Raw genomic sequence first — 18,452 nt, forward strand, 5'->3', positions numbered from 1 at the left:
ACTGAAATAACTCAAATTCATTTTAGAATCCTGTGGTTTTTCTTTTCTGTAAATTCTGTTTTCACTAGAAAAGGTAGAGATGCCCCAGTTTTCACAATATTGAAGTTAGCATTAGTAACAGTAAGCAAGAGATATAAGTTACATATGGGCTTGAAATTTATCTCTACCATACAGTTTTTGTATATAGATTTAGTATAGCACTATAAAGTGCCTAACTAGTTCTAATTAAGACCACCTCAAAGATCTGTTCCAAATTATCCAATGCCATTGATAACAGAAGGCCCATTTTTAAACGTTCATTTGATTGACTATAGGATCACATAAAACAGTATTTATCAAGGATCTCAAAGACTGACTAAAATTTAAGTGAAGCTAAATTTTTACACAGCTAAACCTAAAGATTGAGAAAATGCTACTTGGTATTATAGACACAGGTTTACTACCTAAAATGCAACTGCACTTGTTAGGTATAGCTTGAGGTACTGAGCCAAAATCCTATAAATATTGACACTGCTGGCTTATACCTGTGTAAAAACACTATACAAAAGCTTTACTCAAAATAAATAATTGACATTTCAGCAAAATTAGTTATCATCTGACAGTAAAGAAAGTCATTACTATTTACCATTCTTTTATAAACATCAAATTTTACATATAAAACAGACTTCAATTTGAAGCCCAAGTACAGGTAACAAATGTAAAACTGAAAGGTGCCAACATGAGATAATCTGATTACAGTATGTCCAAAAAATATATTTATTTCAATTTTCAAATGTTACAGGCCATCATGATTTAAGTGGGAAAGAAAAAAACATCTCATAAAGGTTAGGAAATTTGTTTTTAAATCATCAATTCACACTTTTAAGAAACTGGAAAAAGTCCACAACAACCTATTTTTTTCTTTTTCTTTTTTGGTGTGGTGGTGGTGGGGGTTTTACTGTAATTTATCTTTGGACACATCCTTAACTTAATGGAGATTTCTCTCTATCCAAGTTTTTGTAAGCAGATATAAAGTAATTTTCATTTTCTTGAGACTGAGTTGATGAAAGGGCATATGGTGTCCCCAGAAACGTCTGATGAGTGAGAACATTAAAATGACTAAACTGATGGGACATTTTTAATTGATTTTGATAAGCCTGACCGTTGCTATATGAATCTTGTTCGGCTGAATTGCTGTTCTCTCCTTCAGAGCATACTCTATCAATAGGAGCTCTCTCTTCACAATCAATTTGGTAAGTCTTATCTTCTAATAAACTTTTTTGCACGTCAAGAGATGACTGCAATTCAATTTGAATATTCTGTTTTTGATCTGTTCCACTTGATCCTTTGGTCTCTCTCGCCAATATTTCTGAATGAAAACTGCTGAATACTTCTATATGTGAGATTTCATCCCCTGAATCCAGAGACATATCCTCTTCATCCTTTTCACCGTTTTCTAAAAGAGCTACATTTAAAAAACAAAAAGCCCTCCTCTATTGAAATACACAATTTGTTTAGTTTGTAAAATTTACACTACTCACACAACATAGTGCGTCAGGATCTGCAAAGTCCACAATCCCTTAAAGCTTGGTCTTCTGCCACAAGTTCACTTAGTCACAACACTCACACTAGGTGTGAGTGTCCAGATAATCCGATGCTAAAAGCTTCTGCGAAATGTGTTCACGTTTAATGTTGGGAAACCCCAACTCCCAGCTCCAAAGGGGTTAATGTCAAAACAGCATCTAAAGTTATACGGTAATTCAGTATTTCATAAGACAAATATAAAATAAAACTTCTGACATGTAGCTTCACCGAATTACTAAACTGGTTAGCTCTACTGAATGCTCAGTCATCTCTGCTTTTCACCAAAAATAATTTAAGAACAGCTTTTATTTTAAAATCTGGAACCAAGCAGAGGCCATCTCACAGAAGACTGAAGGTAAGATACCCTCACTACCTGTAATTAAACTAGCACATCTATCTGAAGACCTTTTGTAGCCCAACAATCCCTCTATCTGCCTGCCTTAATAAAAACTAACAGCAAACAGCAGGCAATACAGCTTATATACCCTCCAGAGGGAAAATTAATCCTCTAAGTATGTGCTATTCACAGACTAGATGAATGAATTACATAGTCTATACTAACAACTTGTACTGACTACAGTATAATAAATGAGCGAGCACATCTTGTATATACTAAGTCCTACAGTGATGAGGTAAATGGTGTCAATAAACATTTCACTATTGGATAAACAAAACCATTCCTCATTCTACCTCACCTAAAGAAAACAAAAACTACTAAAAAGTTACCTGACTGTGACTCAAGATTCTCAATAGCACCAAGCAGCGGAAGACTTTCTTCTGTGACTGAGTTATGATATCCCACAAGACTTTTAAAGTTTTGCATAAAGTCTTCAGCAGTTGCAACTACAATTCCATTATCTGTATAACTGGAAACCATCTTGATAGTCTTCTCTAAATTAAAAAAAGAAAATGTACATAAACTGATACCTGCTGTCAACAAAATGCTTTCCATCATATATTCAGAATTATAATTTAACACCTACTCCAGCCCCCTGAAATTATTTCACTCACTCTTATATCAGCAAGAGCATGTTCCTACCTGTTAGAAAGACTATGTGTCGCTGCTGTATGTTCTGAGCCTGAAGCCTGATAAGGCAGTCCATTTCTGGAGCATTTCGAGTTTGTGAATCACAATTGTGGTATGACAAAATCTCAACCAGATGTTTCTTCTGATATACATTTAGAAGAGACAGCAGACTCAGAGCTTTAGTATTCAATCTGTAAGATTAAGCAGAGTTCAGTACCTAGATATTGGCATTTTAAAATTCACTATGGAAAATTCTGCTTCAGTTAATTAAAAGTACTTCTCAACTGAGGAAACTAATAACCACAACAAGCTGCTGAGCTTACTGTTTGATATAAGAATGCTGGTTTAGGGGGGAAGGAAAAAAATTGTGCATCTGACAAGCATGTTTTCTTTTGGGGGGGGGATCTTGTAATGCAGTTAGACTAAAACCTGAGCCAGTCATTCTATTTATTAAATTATTCTTAGCTTTATTAATCTTAAATGTTAAAGACATTAAAGAACAAAAAAGTTGGCCACAGTGGCCTGTCTATAATTGCAGCATTTCAGGAGGTGGATAGCCTATGCTACCTTGTCTCATAGACAAATAGAGTATAATTCTTCCTAACATGTGGCTTTTAAGCTATTTATAATACTTCAAGGTAAAAACTGGAGATACACCTTTGGATACACTACATATGAACTTAAGACTTACCTTTTGTTTATTTCATAGGCTGTGAAAAATGAGTAAGTCTAAAAAAGTTCATTATTAGCCAGGTGTGTGTTACAACTTTTTAAATTACAGCATTCAAGATGCTAAGGAACGAGACTGAGTTTGAAGCCATTCTGAATTATACAGTGAGACTGTCTCAAAAAAAATTTTAACTACTGTACACAGCCAAACACTGGAATTATTTAACCCTGAATTTTCTAAAGACTGTCAGAATGTCAATAGGTGTTACAGTAATCAAAAGACCTGTGATCTAGAACTAGTTTTGGTGGTGTATGCTTATAATCCCAATACTTTGGAGGCAGAGGCAAACGGACTGCCCATGAGTTAGTTTAAGGCCAGCCTGGTCTACAAAGTGAATAGCAGGCTAGCTGGAGTTAGATACAGCAAAAGGCCTAGCCTAAATCAAAGAGGGCAAAATTAACTTATAGAAATTGGGGACTGAGGGAAAAAAAGGCTTGCAGACATGAGGACCTGATTCACATCCCCAGAACCCACACAGTTGGATATATCTACAATCCCAGCATGAAGAACAAAGATTGGCAGTTCATGAGAGCTCCCTGGCAAAGTATAATTGATATGGTGAGCTTTTGGTTCAGGGAGAGACCCTGTCATACATCTATTAAGGTGGAGAGAAAGACAAATGACATCCTGCTCTGGCCTCTGAATGCACAGGTGAGTGTACTCCAACATGCACATGGCTCCACACACAAAATTCTATAGACTTACGTTTAGCAAATTCTAGCTGATAAAAATCCTCTAATGTGTAATTACATTATAAAGACACTCTACTAACAAGACACAGCATCTCAAATTTACCATACATTTCCAGACATGCTAGAAACCACACGAACATCCGTATTATAAATCAGTGTTCTAACTGAACCCTGTCAGAATGAGATCAATCTTTTGACTATTTGATTAGTTAACTGATGTACTTAACTTGGGACAGGGTTTGACTTACACTGTAAATACAGATAAGTTTTTGTTTGTTTGGGTTTTTTTGTTTTGTTTTGTTTTGTTTTTTTGGTTTTTCGAGACAGGGTTTCTCTGTGTAGCTTTGGTGCCTGTCTTGGATCTCGCTCTGTAGAACAGGCTGGCCCCGAACTCACAGAGATCCACATGGCTCTGCCTTCCGAATGCCAGGATGAAAAGCGTTCGCCAACACCACCAGGCTCACAGATCAGTTTTTAAATGGCTTTAAATGTGTCATCTATATCACAACCCTTTTCCCTAAAGCTTGGGGAACTATGTAACACAGGGAGCAGAAATATCCTAAAAGCCAGATGTTGTGGAGTGCTGCTGAAAATTGCCTTCTGGACTTTTAACAGGGCTGTTGCATTCAAGAATGCACAATAGCTGGGGTTGCCTACCCAAGATTTGAACGACATCAAGCCAGCCAAAATCCCAGCATGTGTACAGATGATACTTTATGAGGTCCCACCCCTAGCTAAGGCAGTTGATAGGGGTCTGGTAAGGAAGTGTCATTTTTCTTCTATTAAGTGTGGGCCCTGATAAGATGCTTATGCTCCAGTGGGCAGCCTAATAAAATAGCAGTATGTGGGCAACAGTAATTGGACTCTAGGTTATAAAGGAAAAAAAGACATAAACTTGAGAGGATTATGTTAAAATGGAGAGGCCTGGGTAAAATGGAGAGGCCTGGGAAGAGCTGGTTAAGGAGTAGATATGACCAAAATACATTGTGTGTATGTAAAATGTTGTATGATATTATTAGAGTAAATTAATATATTTCTAAAAGGCTGAAATGTAGCTCAACATGTGCCTCAAATCTAGCATCACAAAAAATAAGTAGAAAATTTCTGATCTTTGTGATCATGCAGATCCACAAGCAGATTAAGTCAATTCTACCTTTATATACTATGAGAATTTTACCAAATTGTCTGTCAACAAGAATACCACTTCTTTAAAGAGAATGGAATAATTCAGTATCTACACACATTTATTGTCTGTTGACATACATGAAAACTTCATAATCTACAAACCACAAAAAGGAAAAAGGTTTTTTGAGAACAATATTAAAACAACAATTATTCAAAATTTTCTGTGTCTTACCTGCCCAGTTCCTTCAGTTTCTTCTGGAATTTACAGTGGATTTTCCATTGCCATTTCCCTTCTGGAGTACTAAGTTCTTCAAGGAATGTCAAAAAATTTTTCAGGCTCTCTGTTAAGAGACAATGAAATTCAGATTTTAAAGTCAGTATTAAACAGTCCATGCCATGCCTACATTTTGTAAGAAGTGCTTATTCATATTTATATAGATCTATTTTCGATGTACCATATATTTATCATTTTACTCTGAGGGAAAAGGGAACTCCTTATAGCCTTAAAACTCTTAAAACACAAACAAAACAAATGCCCAATAATGATACCATCACTGAAGTAGTCCAAGTGCCATAGCAGGGGGTGTGTGTGTGTGTTTACATTAGGATGAAACACAAAATGGGTAAAATGCTAATTTATCTCTAAACCTATAAAGAATAGAGAAGAAAACTGAGGTGGCAAAAGCTTAGGAAAAGAGAGAAATAAGCCAGTTAGCTGCAAATGACACAATAGATAATACTTTATTTATTTGTTTATTTTCGAGACAGGGTTTCTCTGTATGTAACTTTGCGCCTTTCCTGGAACTCACTCTGTAGCCCAGGCTGGCCTCGAAATCAGAGAGATCCTCCTGCCTCTGCCTCCCAAGTGATGGTACTAAAGGCGTGCGTTGCTACCACCCAGCAATAATACATTTTTTAATCCCTTAGTTTAAATTTTCCCTGAAAACCTAGGGCAACTAAAACCCAGAAATAACATGCTAAAAATAACACACTCATTCTTACCAATTGTGACAACCTCTGGATTTAGAATTGATTCATCAGACACAATAAAGCCACCAGACACAAATAACTCATTGTATGTATGATTTTTAACATCATCCAGGCTATCAACACCAGCAAAACTAACACATGGGAGCTTCTTTAAAGTCACCAAGCCAGGTACCTGTTAAATAACAAACAAAACCAGAAATAGGATGGATAAATGAACAAATAAATATATTTAAGTATAGAATAACCTAAGAATAAAGTTTAAAAAAATACACTATTGCTCATCATTGCCTCTGGAAAGTCACAAAATTAATATTTTAAGTATTACTTCCCAATATAAACCAATATGTATGAACAGAACACTAAGGGAAAAGGAGTTTACATTAGGCTGAAACACAAAATGGGTAAAATGTGAATGTATCTCTAAACCTATAAACAGCTAGAACTCAAAACTAGGAGCCAGGTGTGGTGATATCAATCTGTCATCCTACCTGAGATAAGGAGGAAGGAGGATTAGGCGGCCAGCCTGGGCTACATAGTTTGAGCCAGTCTAGGCTACACAGGATACTGCCTTTAAAAAAAAAAAAAAATGGGGTGGGAGGAGAGCCTATGGTGCTAGAACAGTAATGAAAGGCTAATTTGAGGCAGCCTCCTAAGACTAGGACAACATACTGCTAAATCCAAGGTAAATGGGGATTCATGGCAAAAAGTTTTATCTAGACATTCACATACAGATAACAGTACGAAGAGTTAGCAGAACGCCCCTCCCCTCTACATTCAAGAATCCAGCACATCTATTAATCTTAACTAATCTGAATAACAGGGAAAATTCATAACATCCAACTCCTTCACATATACAATTCTCACAAGCTGGCTCTTGGACAGGTACTTAAGTTTTATTTTAAAAGTTTTGTTTTCATTTTAAAACAAAAGCTTTGTTCTCAGAATAAGATTTAACAATGGGGTATTTTTAGAAAACAAATTAGTGAACTGGACTTAATAGTCTACCTTGTGAATGAAATCTGCAATGTCTTCATTTTGAATAATAATCAATAGTTTATCTAAGGTTGATCTTCTTTCCAAAAACTGATCTGGGTGACATTCTGTATTGCCTAATTTGGTAAGATACTCCTGTCAAAGAAAAACAACTAAGTCAATATTAACAAACTTTTTAGCAAATATCAATTTCCAACATGAAAAATGAAACATAAGCTGATAAGCTTTACCTAAGACTCTATGAACTTTAACTTTAGAAGACTGGGGAGCTCATCATATCCACTCTTATAGTTTGATGAAAGCACACGAAAGCTAAATTGCTGTTCGGACAATGGGTTAGTCAGAGTCTTGGCCCACTTACTTTCAGTACTGTAAACCCAGGGCCTGGTCCTAGCAACTCCCTTGTTTCCCCTTTCCTTTCCTTAGGCTGGCTCTTAGTGATCTGTGACAGTATTACCAGAAATACTTCCCTTCAGAGCAGGTGCATGATCACTTAAGATTACTTAATCCAAAACAACTCAAAAATAATTCATGTGACATCTTTAGTAGGAGCAATGATATTTACATACTAATTTGTCCCTTTATGTCAAGTTTCCATCTTCAAATACAGCACTACCTTTTCACAGGACACATAGTTAATCCTTGATGAGCTCCCTGGCACTTTGCTTGCTTGCTGGCCAAACCCTGAAGCAAACTGCATGATCCTGAGGTGACACTCTTCATTCCAAAGACGGGATTCATTTTCTCTACATTAGTAGAGCTGGTCAGATAGCATAATCAAAACCCTTCTTGACAAGGACTACCACTTGTCAAGACAGCATTTTCCACAATGATTTTGCCTTTTAAAAGATCTCAAAGTACCTAGTAGTTTACTAATATGAAAAGGTAAATTATCTGACATGACCATTGGTGACTGTGCTTTTTTTTGTTTTTGTTGTTGTTGTTATTTTGTTTTTTGAGACAGGGTTTCTTTGTGTAGGTTTTAGTGCCTGTCCTGGAACTTGCTCTGTAGACCAGGCTGGCCTCCAACTCAGAGATCCGCCTGGCTCTGCCTCCTGAGGGCTGGGATTAAAGGCGTGCGCCACCACTGCCAGGCCGACTTGTGCTCTTTTCATATTTTTTAAAAATATTTATTTTATGTATATGAGTGACCTGTCTTCATGCACACCAGAAGAGGGAATCAGATCCCATTATAAATGGCTGTGAGCCACTATGTGGTTGCTGGGAATTGAACTCAAGACCTCTGAAAGAAGAGCCAGTGCTCTTAACCACATCTCACCAGCCCCCTTTTTACATTTCTTAATTCAAACTTCAAAATTCATATTATTCTGGATACTACTGCATAATTGATATAGTAACAAAACAGTCTGATTTCAGAAATATTTAGAACTTTAAATTATTAATGGCCCTTTACCCTAAGCTTTAGCAAGAAAATTTCCACTGATAAAAAGAATTAAAGTGCCCTGCCAGAAACAGCATTCATTAAGCAGGGTCTGGTGGATCTCTGAGTTTGAGGCCACCTTCCTTGGTCTACACATGAGTTCCAGGATAGCCAGGACTACATGGTGAAACTCTGCTTAAAAATAACAAAAAATAATGTTCCAACCTTATTTTCTACAAGACTTGAAAGAGAGAATGTCTTACTCTATATAATGATAATAATTTATGCTATAAATCAAAGCACCACTCATAGACAATGCTATTTCCTATCTCTTCAATACAGATGTCACACGGGTATTTACCAATCCACTTTTTAAAAGGGAAAATTACACTGTGTTCAACTTAACTCTCTTGCCTAGTACTACACCAACTTGCAGCTATGTCGAGAGTTCTGTGTTAGAAATGTGTTTCTAGAGTTGGGAAAGGTAACTGCAGAGGACAAAGACGCAGCCAAGTCTCTTTTCACCCTCCTAAGAAAACATAAGGAAAGCACAACAGTGCTAGGCATCCTTTTCCATTTCAGTGTTCTTCATTACTTGGGATACCACATCAAACAAGCTAACATGAGATACCTTATGAAGATAAAAGGATTATGCATTTGTTATCAATACTGAGTTTCTGAACTATTTAATGTTTTAAGTCATTCATAGTCCCTCTGCTTCCTCTAACAAGACATACAGAAACTCCAGTTACAATAAATAAATTCCACAAATGGGAACAAGCAGTTACTTCAAAACCCCCAGATCAAATACCTGAAATGGTATTCTACAGCTTTGGGAGTCTTTCAGGACCACTAAGTTTTTTAACCATTAAAAGCTGTGACAGTGGTCAGGGTATCAAGAATAAACACATGAATGTATCATGCCCTTTCTGGACAGCTGTTTCCATCTGATTGATAAAAACCCATATGAGATGAACACTAGAACCTACATTAACTCTTTGCAGTTTTCCTTCTCATTCATTAAAAACCAAGTAAGAAAGCCTTATTTAAAATCACTAAATCAAAGGCCAGCAAGATGGCTCAGCAGGTAAAGGTACTAGCTATCCCCAGGGCTCATGTAGTAACAAGAACTGACTCACAAGTTGTCCTAGAACCTCCGTATGTGCACTTTAGTACCCTCCAAAAATAATAATAAAATAAAAACACCTAACTTGTTTTTTTTTAAGCTAATCTCAGAATCAAGTAAATCTGCAGTATGACCAGAGGCTTCTTCCTACCCCATCACAGCAGGGGGTGGGGGCGGGTGTCAAACTCTGGGTTTGATACATGTTAATTGAGCTGCAGCTCCAGGCCCTTAGTTATACTAAAAAAGATTCTGACATGTATAATGTTGAGATCATAGATTCTATGTTTAGTTCAATGCACTCCTATTTTATTCAATTATCAATTACTAAATTCAGAAACTATATTATGGCCACCTTTAAAATTCAGTTTTATTTTATAGATTTAAGACCACTGAGTTTATATAGTGCTATGATTACCTTCTCAATAGTTACCTTTATTTCTTTGCAAAGCACACTTTCCTCTTCTTCATGAATGTAAAATTTCACAGTATTTTTCTGTACATCTTTCATTATTTTAACCAAACTATTAAATACTTCGGGTTCTAATTGGCTTATAAAATTTGAAAGAGCTGGTTGTGCAGAAATGTTTATATCGCTGGGTGATTTTGCTATTTCTTTTTCTACTGGTTCCAGGGCAGTATCACCAGGTACAGTATGATCAGAAGTCAACATGAACTCCTTGCAGTGGTGTGGCTGGTTCATTTCTACTTGAAGCGAAGAGGAATACTGCTCATTAGAACTGTTATCTTTTAAAGGTTCAGGACACAGTGGCTCAAAAAGGTCTTTACTGCTGAAGTCACTTGAGGAAATGGATACAACATGCCTTCCCAGAGGAGTCAATGCTGTTGTATGGGAATGGCTAGGGCTTACTGGTGGCAAATTCCCACCCTTAGCTGATGCTTTAATAATAATAGTATTTAGTTTTTCGTGCAAACCATCTACAAATTCCTGTACACCAGCTTTTGAAGTCTTAGAATATATGAACTCAGAAAGGCGATTCATCTTCTCTTGTGCTGAAAAAATAGGTGTGGAAATTGTACTAACATATGAAACATTCTTTTGCTTCAGAATCTCTTCTATTTTTCTAGAAAAGAGATGGAACTCTCCTAATACTGTGTTCTCTGTGGTTTCGCTCACTGTAGGAGGCTCTGCTGCTGGCACACACTGCTCTTCCACTGTCACCACTTGACCTGTCAACAGGTCCTCCTCAGTGGTGCCCTTTACAGTGTCTGTAAACGGAGAGGATGGAAACTGGTAATCGGAACTTCTTTCTCTATTTATTACCCGAGGGTCATTAGGAAAGGCTTCCGCTGGTGGTAGACACACCAGTTGTTCTCCTGGTGATTTCATTCCTATACAAGAAGAATTTATTATTATAAGAGCAATCCAAATGGGTAACATTAAAAAACTAACAAAAACTCATTTTAAAACACATCAGTTTAGGTATATATTTGAAAATATGCATTGCAAAGAAAATTAAAAACCTCAAAAAACTGTGTGAACCCTATCTGCTCTACTTATAGGCTAGGCTTTGGATTTCAGTAGACAGAGTAGCAACATTGAACAGTTTCCATGCTTTCTTTCCAAGTGTTCAAAAGGGCCTCTTTGGAAAAAGATTAAAAAAAAAAAAAAAGGTGTCTCTTTGGCATAAACATGTTAAGTCACTTTCCTGTTTTTGCTTTCCTCGAATTCTATACATCTGATGTTAACAGACTATTATAATACTGGATTCCACGGCCAAGGAATGACAATACCACTTTAGTTTAAGAATGAAAATAAGGCAACTGGAAGGCCCAAGAGAAATACTGTAGCATTTAAGATCTTAAAACATTAGGGGCTGGAGAAATGGCTCAAGTGGTTCAGAGCCCTGGCTGCTCTTCCAAGGTCCAGGGTTCAATGCCCAGCACCCACACAGTAGTTCCCAACTGCCTCTAACTCCAGACCCAGGGGCTCCGACACCGTCATACAGATAGACATACATGCAGGCAAAACCTCGAAGTACATTAAATAAATCTTTAAAAAAAAAAAACCTTAAATTAATTGTGTCTATTTTTAGGCTGGCTTTCACATACAGGTTGGTTAATGGATTGCCTACAACTTAACACTCATTCTGTCAGGAAAGAAAGGCTCAAAAAAAGAATTGAAATATTTCATAGCTGCATTGAGTAGTACTTTTGATAATACTCTCCTATTATTTTAATTTATTTGTAAACAATTCCAAAAAGAAATAAGAAATTTTTTATTTCTTTATTCCTGTAATCTAAAACTACGCATTTTGGATGACAAGGTCTTTGTGTAATCCAGTGCTAATTGGACTACAACCTTTGACTTGTAAGAACTGGCTCAATCTGTAATCAGTGATCACACTGTTGTTTTCCCCACAAATCTTAAATTCAAACATGACTAAGTTTTTAAAACTGCTTTTCAAAGCAAGCACCCTATTTTTAAATATAAGAGGAAAATATATCTATCTTTAATTTATAGTAATATATTTTAGAGAAATAAAGTCAAAATTTTTGCCTAAAAAGTTATCACACCATTTTAAGATTTGAAAAATTAGAAAATTTTGGTCTGAAGCCAACCCCGTTCCCTAACACAGCACTAGTATAGACAATGGTGACTCTAAATCACAAAATCCATTTATATATTTTCAAACCTATAGTACTAGAGTGAATTTACAATCCAAGTTTGTACTCAGATATAGCTGCACACTCTTTCTACACAAAATCCCATTTTTATTTTCCCCACACTCAGTTTTCCATGTCATGACCACTACATTCAATTACCATAAAGACACTTATACAGTAAGAACAGGGACAAAGGTCAAACAAGAAAGAAAAGCAAAACACCTAATTTCTCAACAATTAAAACTGTGTAAAATATATACTATAAAGTTCAAGTTCTATACGACTCAGGAATACTGAATATTCTACTCTTAAATTTACAACATTAAAAGTTTAATTTAAAGTAATATAAGGCATATAAAAGGACATATAAGAAATCGGTAGCCGGGTGGTGGTGGCGCACGACTTTAATCCCAGCACTCAGGAGGCAGAGCCAGGCGGATCTCTGTGAGTTCGAGGCCAGCCTGGGCTACAGAGTGAGATCCAGGACAGGCACCAAAACTACACAGAGAAACCCTGTCTCAAAAAAAAAAAAAGAAAAAAAAAAAAAAAAAAAAAAGAAAGAAATTGGTAACAATGGCTAACCTACTGAGAGCAAAGTAAACATACTTAATACTTTTTTCTGTTTTTTAACCCCCATTCTCTTTTTTTTTTTTTTGTAAGACAGCGTCAGGGTGGCTTTAAACTCATAAATCTTCCTGCCTCAGCCTCCTGAGTACTAGATAAATTGACAGCAATTATTTTGATTAAAATAGTAAGTTTTAAAAATATAGGTAGTCTTCAACACATTTATTTTATGACAATATAGGTGTCTGTCTTTAACAGATGTTTGAAATAAGAGCTATGTTTGAGCTACCACACCACTGGGGGAAAAAAAACATCAGGACATGGATTTTCAACAGCTTTTTAAAAAATTTAAATGTAACTTAAATCTCATGTAGAGTTTTCCATATTAAAACTTCTAGGGGCAAGCCAGGATGGGGGCACACACCTTTAAATTAATCCCAGTCCTTGGTGGGCAGAGGCAGGCAAATCTCTGAGGCAGAGCTAGTTCCAGGACAGCTTGGGCTACACATGAAAACCTTCTGTTTCAAAACAAAACAAAACAAAATTCTTGAAAGACGGTCAGTGGGTAAAAGCACTTGCTATGAAAACTTTAGGACCAGAGTTCAAATCTCCAGAACATACGTAAAAAGCCAGGCATGGATGCACATGCCTGTAAACACTGTGGGATTGAAAGAGGTGGACCTCAGGAGCTTGATGGCAAAACAGCCTAATTGAAAGAGCAAGCTTCTGTTTCAGTAAAGACCAACCCTCAAAGTAGTAAAGCAAACAGCAATAGAGGAAGAAACAAAAGTTCTCCTCTGGCCTCCATATACACTTAGTTACACCTAAACACTCAAATGTACTCCTCATCCCTATACATACCCACACATGACAATTATAAGCCAAATAAACCTCTTTGAATTGTGAATAAACATAATTTTATTTTGCACAAATTACTCCATATGATTTTAAGATCAACACTTTTTAAAAATTTAAAAAACAATCTTCAGCCAGGCAGTGGTGGTGTATGCCTTTAATCCCAGCACTCGGGAGGCAGAGGCAGGTGGATCTCTGTGAGTTTGAGGCCAGCCTGGGCTACAGAGTGAGATCCAGGAAAGGCGCAAAGCTACACAGAGAAACCCTGTCTCGAAAGAAAAAAAAAAAGTCTTCATCGATAAAGGATTTCACAGAGATGTCTTATCTATATATCTATAATTTGTGTTTATTTATTTTACTGTTGACAAAGTATCAATCATTTGACTTTTTTTTTTTTTTTTTTTTGGTTTTCGAGACAGGGTTTCTCTGTGTAGCTTTGCGCCTTTCCTGGATCTCGCTCTGTAGACCAGGCTGGCCTTGAACTCACAAAGATCCGCCTGGCTCTGCCTTCTGAGTGCTGGGATTAAAGGCTTGCCCCACCACCGCCCGGCTTCATTTGACTTTTAACATGTGAAGAAAATGCATTATTTCTCAGACAATAATGTCATTTAGATCTAACTTTCAATCATAAAATATGAACACAGTATCTGAAGGAAGAGAAAGGTGTATGTCTACAGAACAATATGAAGTTCAAACAAGATAACTGTTGTTCCTAGAAAGAATTACTGACAATATACAACACAGATGAATCCTTGACATCAAAGCTGAAATGAAAAAGCCAAACAAACAGGCATGAGTAGATTCAATGTATGGAAACAAAACTGAAAATACTGTAAAGAAAGTGAGATTAGTGCTACCTACTGAGAACGCAGAGATCATGGCCCAGGAAAATGCAGAAGAGAAGCCAGGGTACTGGGATTGTTCTACAGCTTGACTTGGGTAGTAGTCACACAGATTATACTTATGTGAACATTACTGAGCTGTACACTAAAACTTGTGTACTTTCTTACATCATGTATTTTTAAAAATAAATCATCTAGGAGATAAAGATCTTCCTGAAGAAAATTATGAGAAGGGTTAATTTACTAAGAAAGATTTACTAAAAAAGCCATTTAGCTTTCCTTCTAAATTAAGAAACCTTCAGACTTCTCCATGAATACTAAGTCACCTAACTTTCCTACTAAATTAAAATAACAAAAAGACCCACAAGATTTCTTAAAGAGTAAAGTATTAAAACAAATGGAAACATTAAAAAGATCACTAGCAAACTGAGACAAGAAAATAATGCCAACAATGACATGCAGTGAAGCTGAATGTGACTGAGCTCAGTCAGACAAAGGAGACTATCTTCAGTGCATCCGCTGCAATTAACTAATTAGTAGGATTTTTGTTTCTGGAAACAGTTTTCAATCTCTTAAACTATCTGAGAAGTTAGCTTTATACTTAAAAAGGTTGGCAAAAAAAATTTGAAGATTATGAACAGAGTATGAAAAGGAAAAAAATGGTTATGGTTATCTTGTTGCATTGTAAAATAAAGATTGGTTCTTAAAGAATATCTGAAGAAATGTATTAAGAAAATGTTTTCATATTCCTAAATCACCTGATCAGATAGACAAGAACACAGATTACTTTTGTAACAAGAATATCTGATACAATTAAGTGTTAAAATGAGTTTAAAAAAAAAAAAAAAGAGGTCTAAACTTCTCTATTTGGAGCACAAAGTAAATCCATGCCCTACCGATGAAGAACCAGAACAGAATGCAAGTATGGCCATTCTGAAGAAGGGCACATTGGGAAGAAAAGCAAAGTGAGCCTTCTCACCTGGTGTTTGTTTCTCACCATGTTTCCCATGCTGGTCTTCTGGGCTTCTTGCATTCCCTCCTGAGGAAAGCATCCATTAGATTTGTAGATTCTCTTCAGATACCAGTGACTCCTATTAGGCACCTTTCAGACAACCACAAATGCTAACAAAGGAATATTCCTTCTTTTGCCTAAACATTCTTGAAAGGTCAATTGGAAATGGAAAGTTGTTTCCCTTTCCATTCAGGTGATGGAAAGAGAAATACCTATACTAATTCTTTAAATGAGTCAACAGCAATTATGAAGGTTTTCAAATGAAGAAAGGTTAGAATAACCACCACCTACAAACTATTTTTCTATTCCTTTTCAAAGTTTCACTGTGTCTCCATCTCATAAAAGAGTATCAGTTCTCCTCTATCATCAGGTCTAGGGTATCTTGCCTCCTCCAGTAAGGTATGAAGTATAGAAAAGTGCAGAAGCCCATGGAAACTCAAGTTTTAGAAATTCTTCTCAGACTCCCTATAGGTCTCATAGATTATAAGTCACAAGCCAGTCTACTTTTCAGCAAGTCATTCTTCAATTTCCTTCCAAAGGCTAAATAAAGGTATAGGAATGAAAAAGATGTGCCCAGAAAACAATTCCAAACATATTTAGCTAACAAAGATGATTAAGAACTTGAATATTAAGAGCACGCAGTGTGTGCATGGACAAGTAAGAATATTACAAATGACAATCTTTCAACAACTGTCAAACTCCAGTGGTTCAGTAAGTTTCCATGAGGTATTTGCATTTGGTAATTTCACGCTGTATTCCAGAATGAACCATTAGGAAATCAAATTTCCTTCACACAGATGAACCTCAACATGATCAGCTGCTAGATGACAGTTTGTTGTAGTGAAGTTTAGATTAGTGATGTGAAAAGTAGTGGCTACCCAAAGAGCATCATTTCACTCCAACACCTACTTCCCCAAGCTCAGTTTCTATCAACAGTTTTCAACTGATAACATGCATGCTAAAACTCCACAAGAAGAGTAACTATGTTCTAAATCCCTATATTAATAGGCCCTTTTGAAGATACTTGCTGATGTCAATCAAGAATGGTAATAGTGATAAATAATATATTTCTAAAAATAAAGACTCATGGCAGAGCCAAGTAAGATAGTTACCTCGTGAACCAAGACAGGAATCTAGAAAGATGAAATTCTCCAGGCAACTGGTCCCTAAGTAAAAGGAAGCAAACCTATGACCGAATATACTAGTTCTTACCTGTAATTGGAATCAATTTCCAATGTATTTCTGTCTCCTCTTCATCATTTGACTTAGAATGCTGCGTACGGAACCCATGCTCAATGGACACAGTGGGACAGAGACTGCACTCTTCAAAATTATTGACATTAATTAAATGTGGATCCTAAAAATACAGGACGTACATTTAATAGCTTTCCTTTTAAATTTAATGTCAAGACGTACATTTAATAGCTTTCCTTTTAAATTTAATGTCAAGACTATACTACTTCCTCACAGCAAATGCATAATCTTCAGTCTAAACATTACAAATAAATAAAACCAACATGGTAAAATTATAATACTCTAGCTTTAAATCTAAAATATATTTTGCCAAGGCCAGGAATGGTAGTGCTTGCCTATAAGCAGGTTCAGGAGGCAGAGGCAGTAAGGATCAAAAGTTTGAGGCCAGCCATGGGTTCAGAGTGAAACCCTGTCATGAATAAACATACACCTCCCCAATAAATAAATGAAATAAACAATATACATTGTCCTTAAAGGTTATCTGAGGACTGGCAAGATGGCTCAGTGGGGAAAGGCACTTGCCACCAACTCTGATGACCTGAGGTACTCTCTTCAGGAGCCACACAATGGATAACTTTCAGAAGTTATCCTCTGACCTTCACGTGTACACAAAATAAAAATAGTAAAATTTAATAAAAAGATTAAATGAACACTCAGCAATAAAGAACACCAACTGCTCTTGCAGAGGACCAGGTTCAATTCATAGCACCCCACATAGCAGCTCACAACCATCTTAACTCCAGTTCTTTCAAGAGATCCAACACCTCTAGTGCTCTCAGAGGGCACCAGAGATGTATGTGGTGCATATACAAACAGGCGAGCAAAACAATCACATTAATAAAATAAGTAAATCTTTAAAAACGCAAAATACACACCACACATGCAAAACTGGTGTTATTTAAAGCAGTGACTGGTAAACTTTTGTTTTAAATTTTATAGGCTATATATTCACCTCTGTTATTGTATTTAACAATACCAACAGGCAATACTTAAATGAATAGAAACAGAATTTTAAGGTATAACACCAGGAAGTAGGGCTGGAGAGATGACTCAGTGGTTAAGAGCACTAGCTGCTCTTCCTGAGGACCCAGGTTCAACTCCCAGCACCTACAGGGCAGCTTATAACTGTCTTTAACTCCTGTTCCAGGGGGTCCAACACCCTCACACAACCATGCAGGCAAAAGAGCAATGTACATAAAAATCATAAAAACCAGAAAGTAAGCCATATTCAGCCCACACTCTTTTTAAATGTATTAAGAAACATTAACAATACCTACAGGTCAATATCTCAATGCCTACCCACATAAATCTCCTACCAGCATCTTCTCCCTAAAATAAATATCCCAAAACTACATAAAGAAAGGCTGAGATATGCACATATGACTTTGATTCAAAGACAGAAGAATAAATTAGCTAACAGCCCTTAAGAATATGGTGCCATCCCAGCACTCGGGAGGCAGAGCCAGGCGGATCTCTGTGAGTTCGAGGCCAGCCTGGACTACTAAGTGAGTTCCAGGAAAGGCGCAAAGCTACACAGAGAAACCCTGTCTCGAAAAACCAAAAAAAAAAAAAAAAAAAAAAAAAGAATATGGTGCCATTGTGGTACTCTCCTCAATGATTCAGTTCCTCATAGAAAAGTAAGGACTAATGCAGAAAGTCACTGTCTACTAAAC

At 36.5% G+C, this 18,452-nt stretch overlaps 1 protein-coding gene across 7 annotated transcripts in view; it reads right to left on the bottom strand.

The window, feature by feature from the left end:
* Nucleotides 1-18,452, bottom strand: part of Tasor (transcription activation suppressor) — a 71,987-nt gene that overhangs the window by 15,187 nt on the left and 38,348 nt on the right. For 2 of the 7 annotated variants that reach the window (XM_059273968.1, XM_059273973.1), the window contains 9 exons: nt 16,738-16,882; nt 15,493-15,552; nt 10,058-10,977; nt 7,133-7,255; nt 6,140-6,299; nt 5,370-5,478; nt 2,603-2,781; nt 2,290-2,454; nt 774-1,444 (listed from right to left, as the gene is read on the bottom strand). In XM_059273968.1, the coding sequence (XP_059129951.1) occupies nt 963-1,444; nt 2,290-2,454; nt 2,603-2,781; nt 5,370-5,478; nt 6,140-6,299; nt 7,133-7,255; nt 10,058-10,977; nt 15,493-15,552; nt 16,738-16,882 (2,343 nt within the window). In that variant the 3' untranslated portion in view covers nt 774-962. Of the gene's footprint in view, nt 1-773; nt 1,722-2,289; nt 2,455-2,602; nt 2,782-5,369; nt 5,479-6,139; nt 6,300-7,132; nt 7,256-10,057; nt 10,978-15,492; nt 15,553-16,737; nt 16,883-18,452 lie in introns of those variants that run through there. The other 5 variants (XR_009381318.1, XM_059273971.1, XM_059273970.1 and 2 more) reach the window with 5 other exon arrangements.

Source organism: Peromyscus eremicus, chromosome 9 (assembly GCF_949786415.1).
Source record: "Peromyscus eremicus chromosome 9, PerEre_H2_v1, whole genome shotgun sequence".
NCBI lineage: Eukaryota > Metazoa > Chordata > Mammalia > Rodentia > Cricetidae > Peromyscus > Peromyscus eremicus.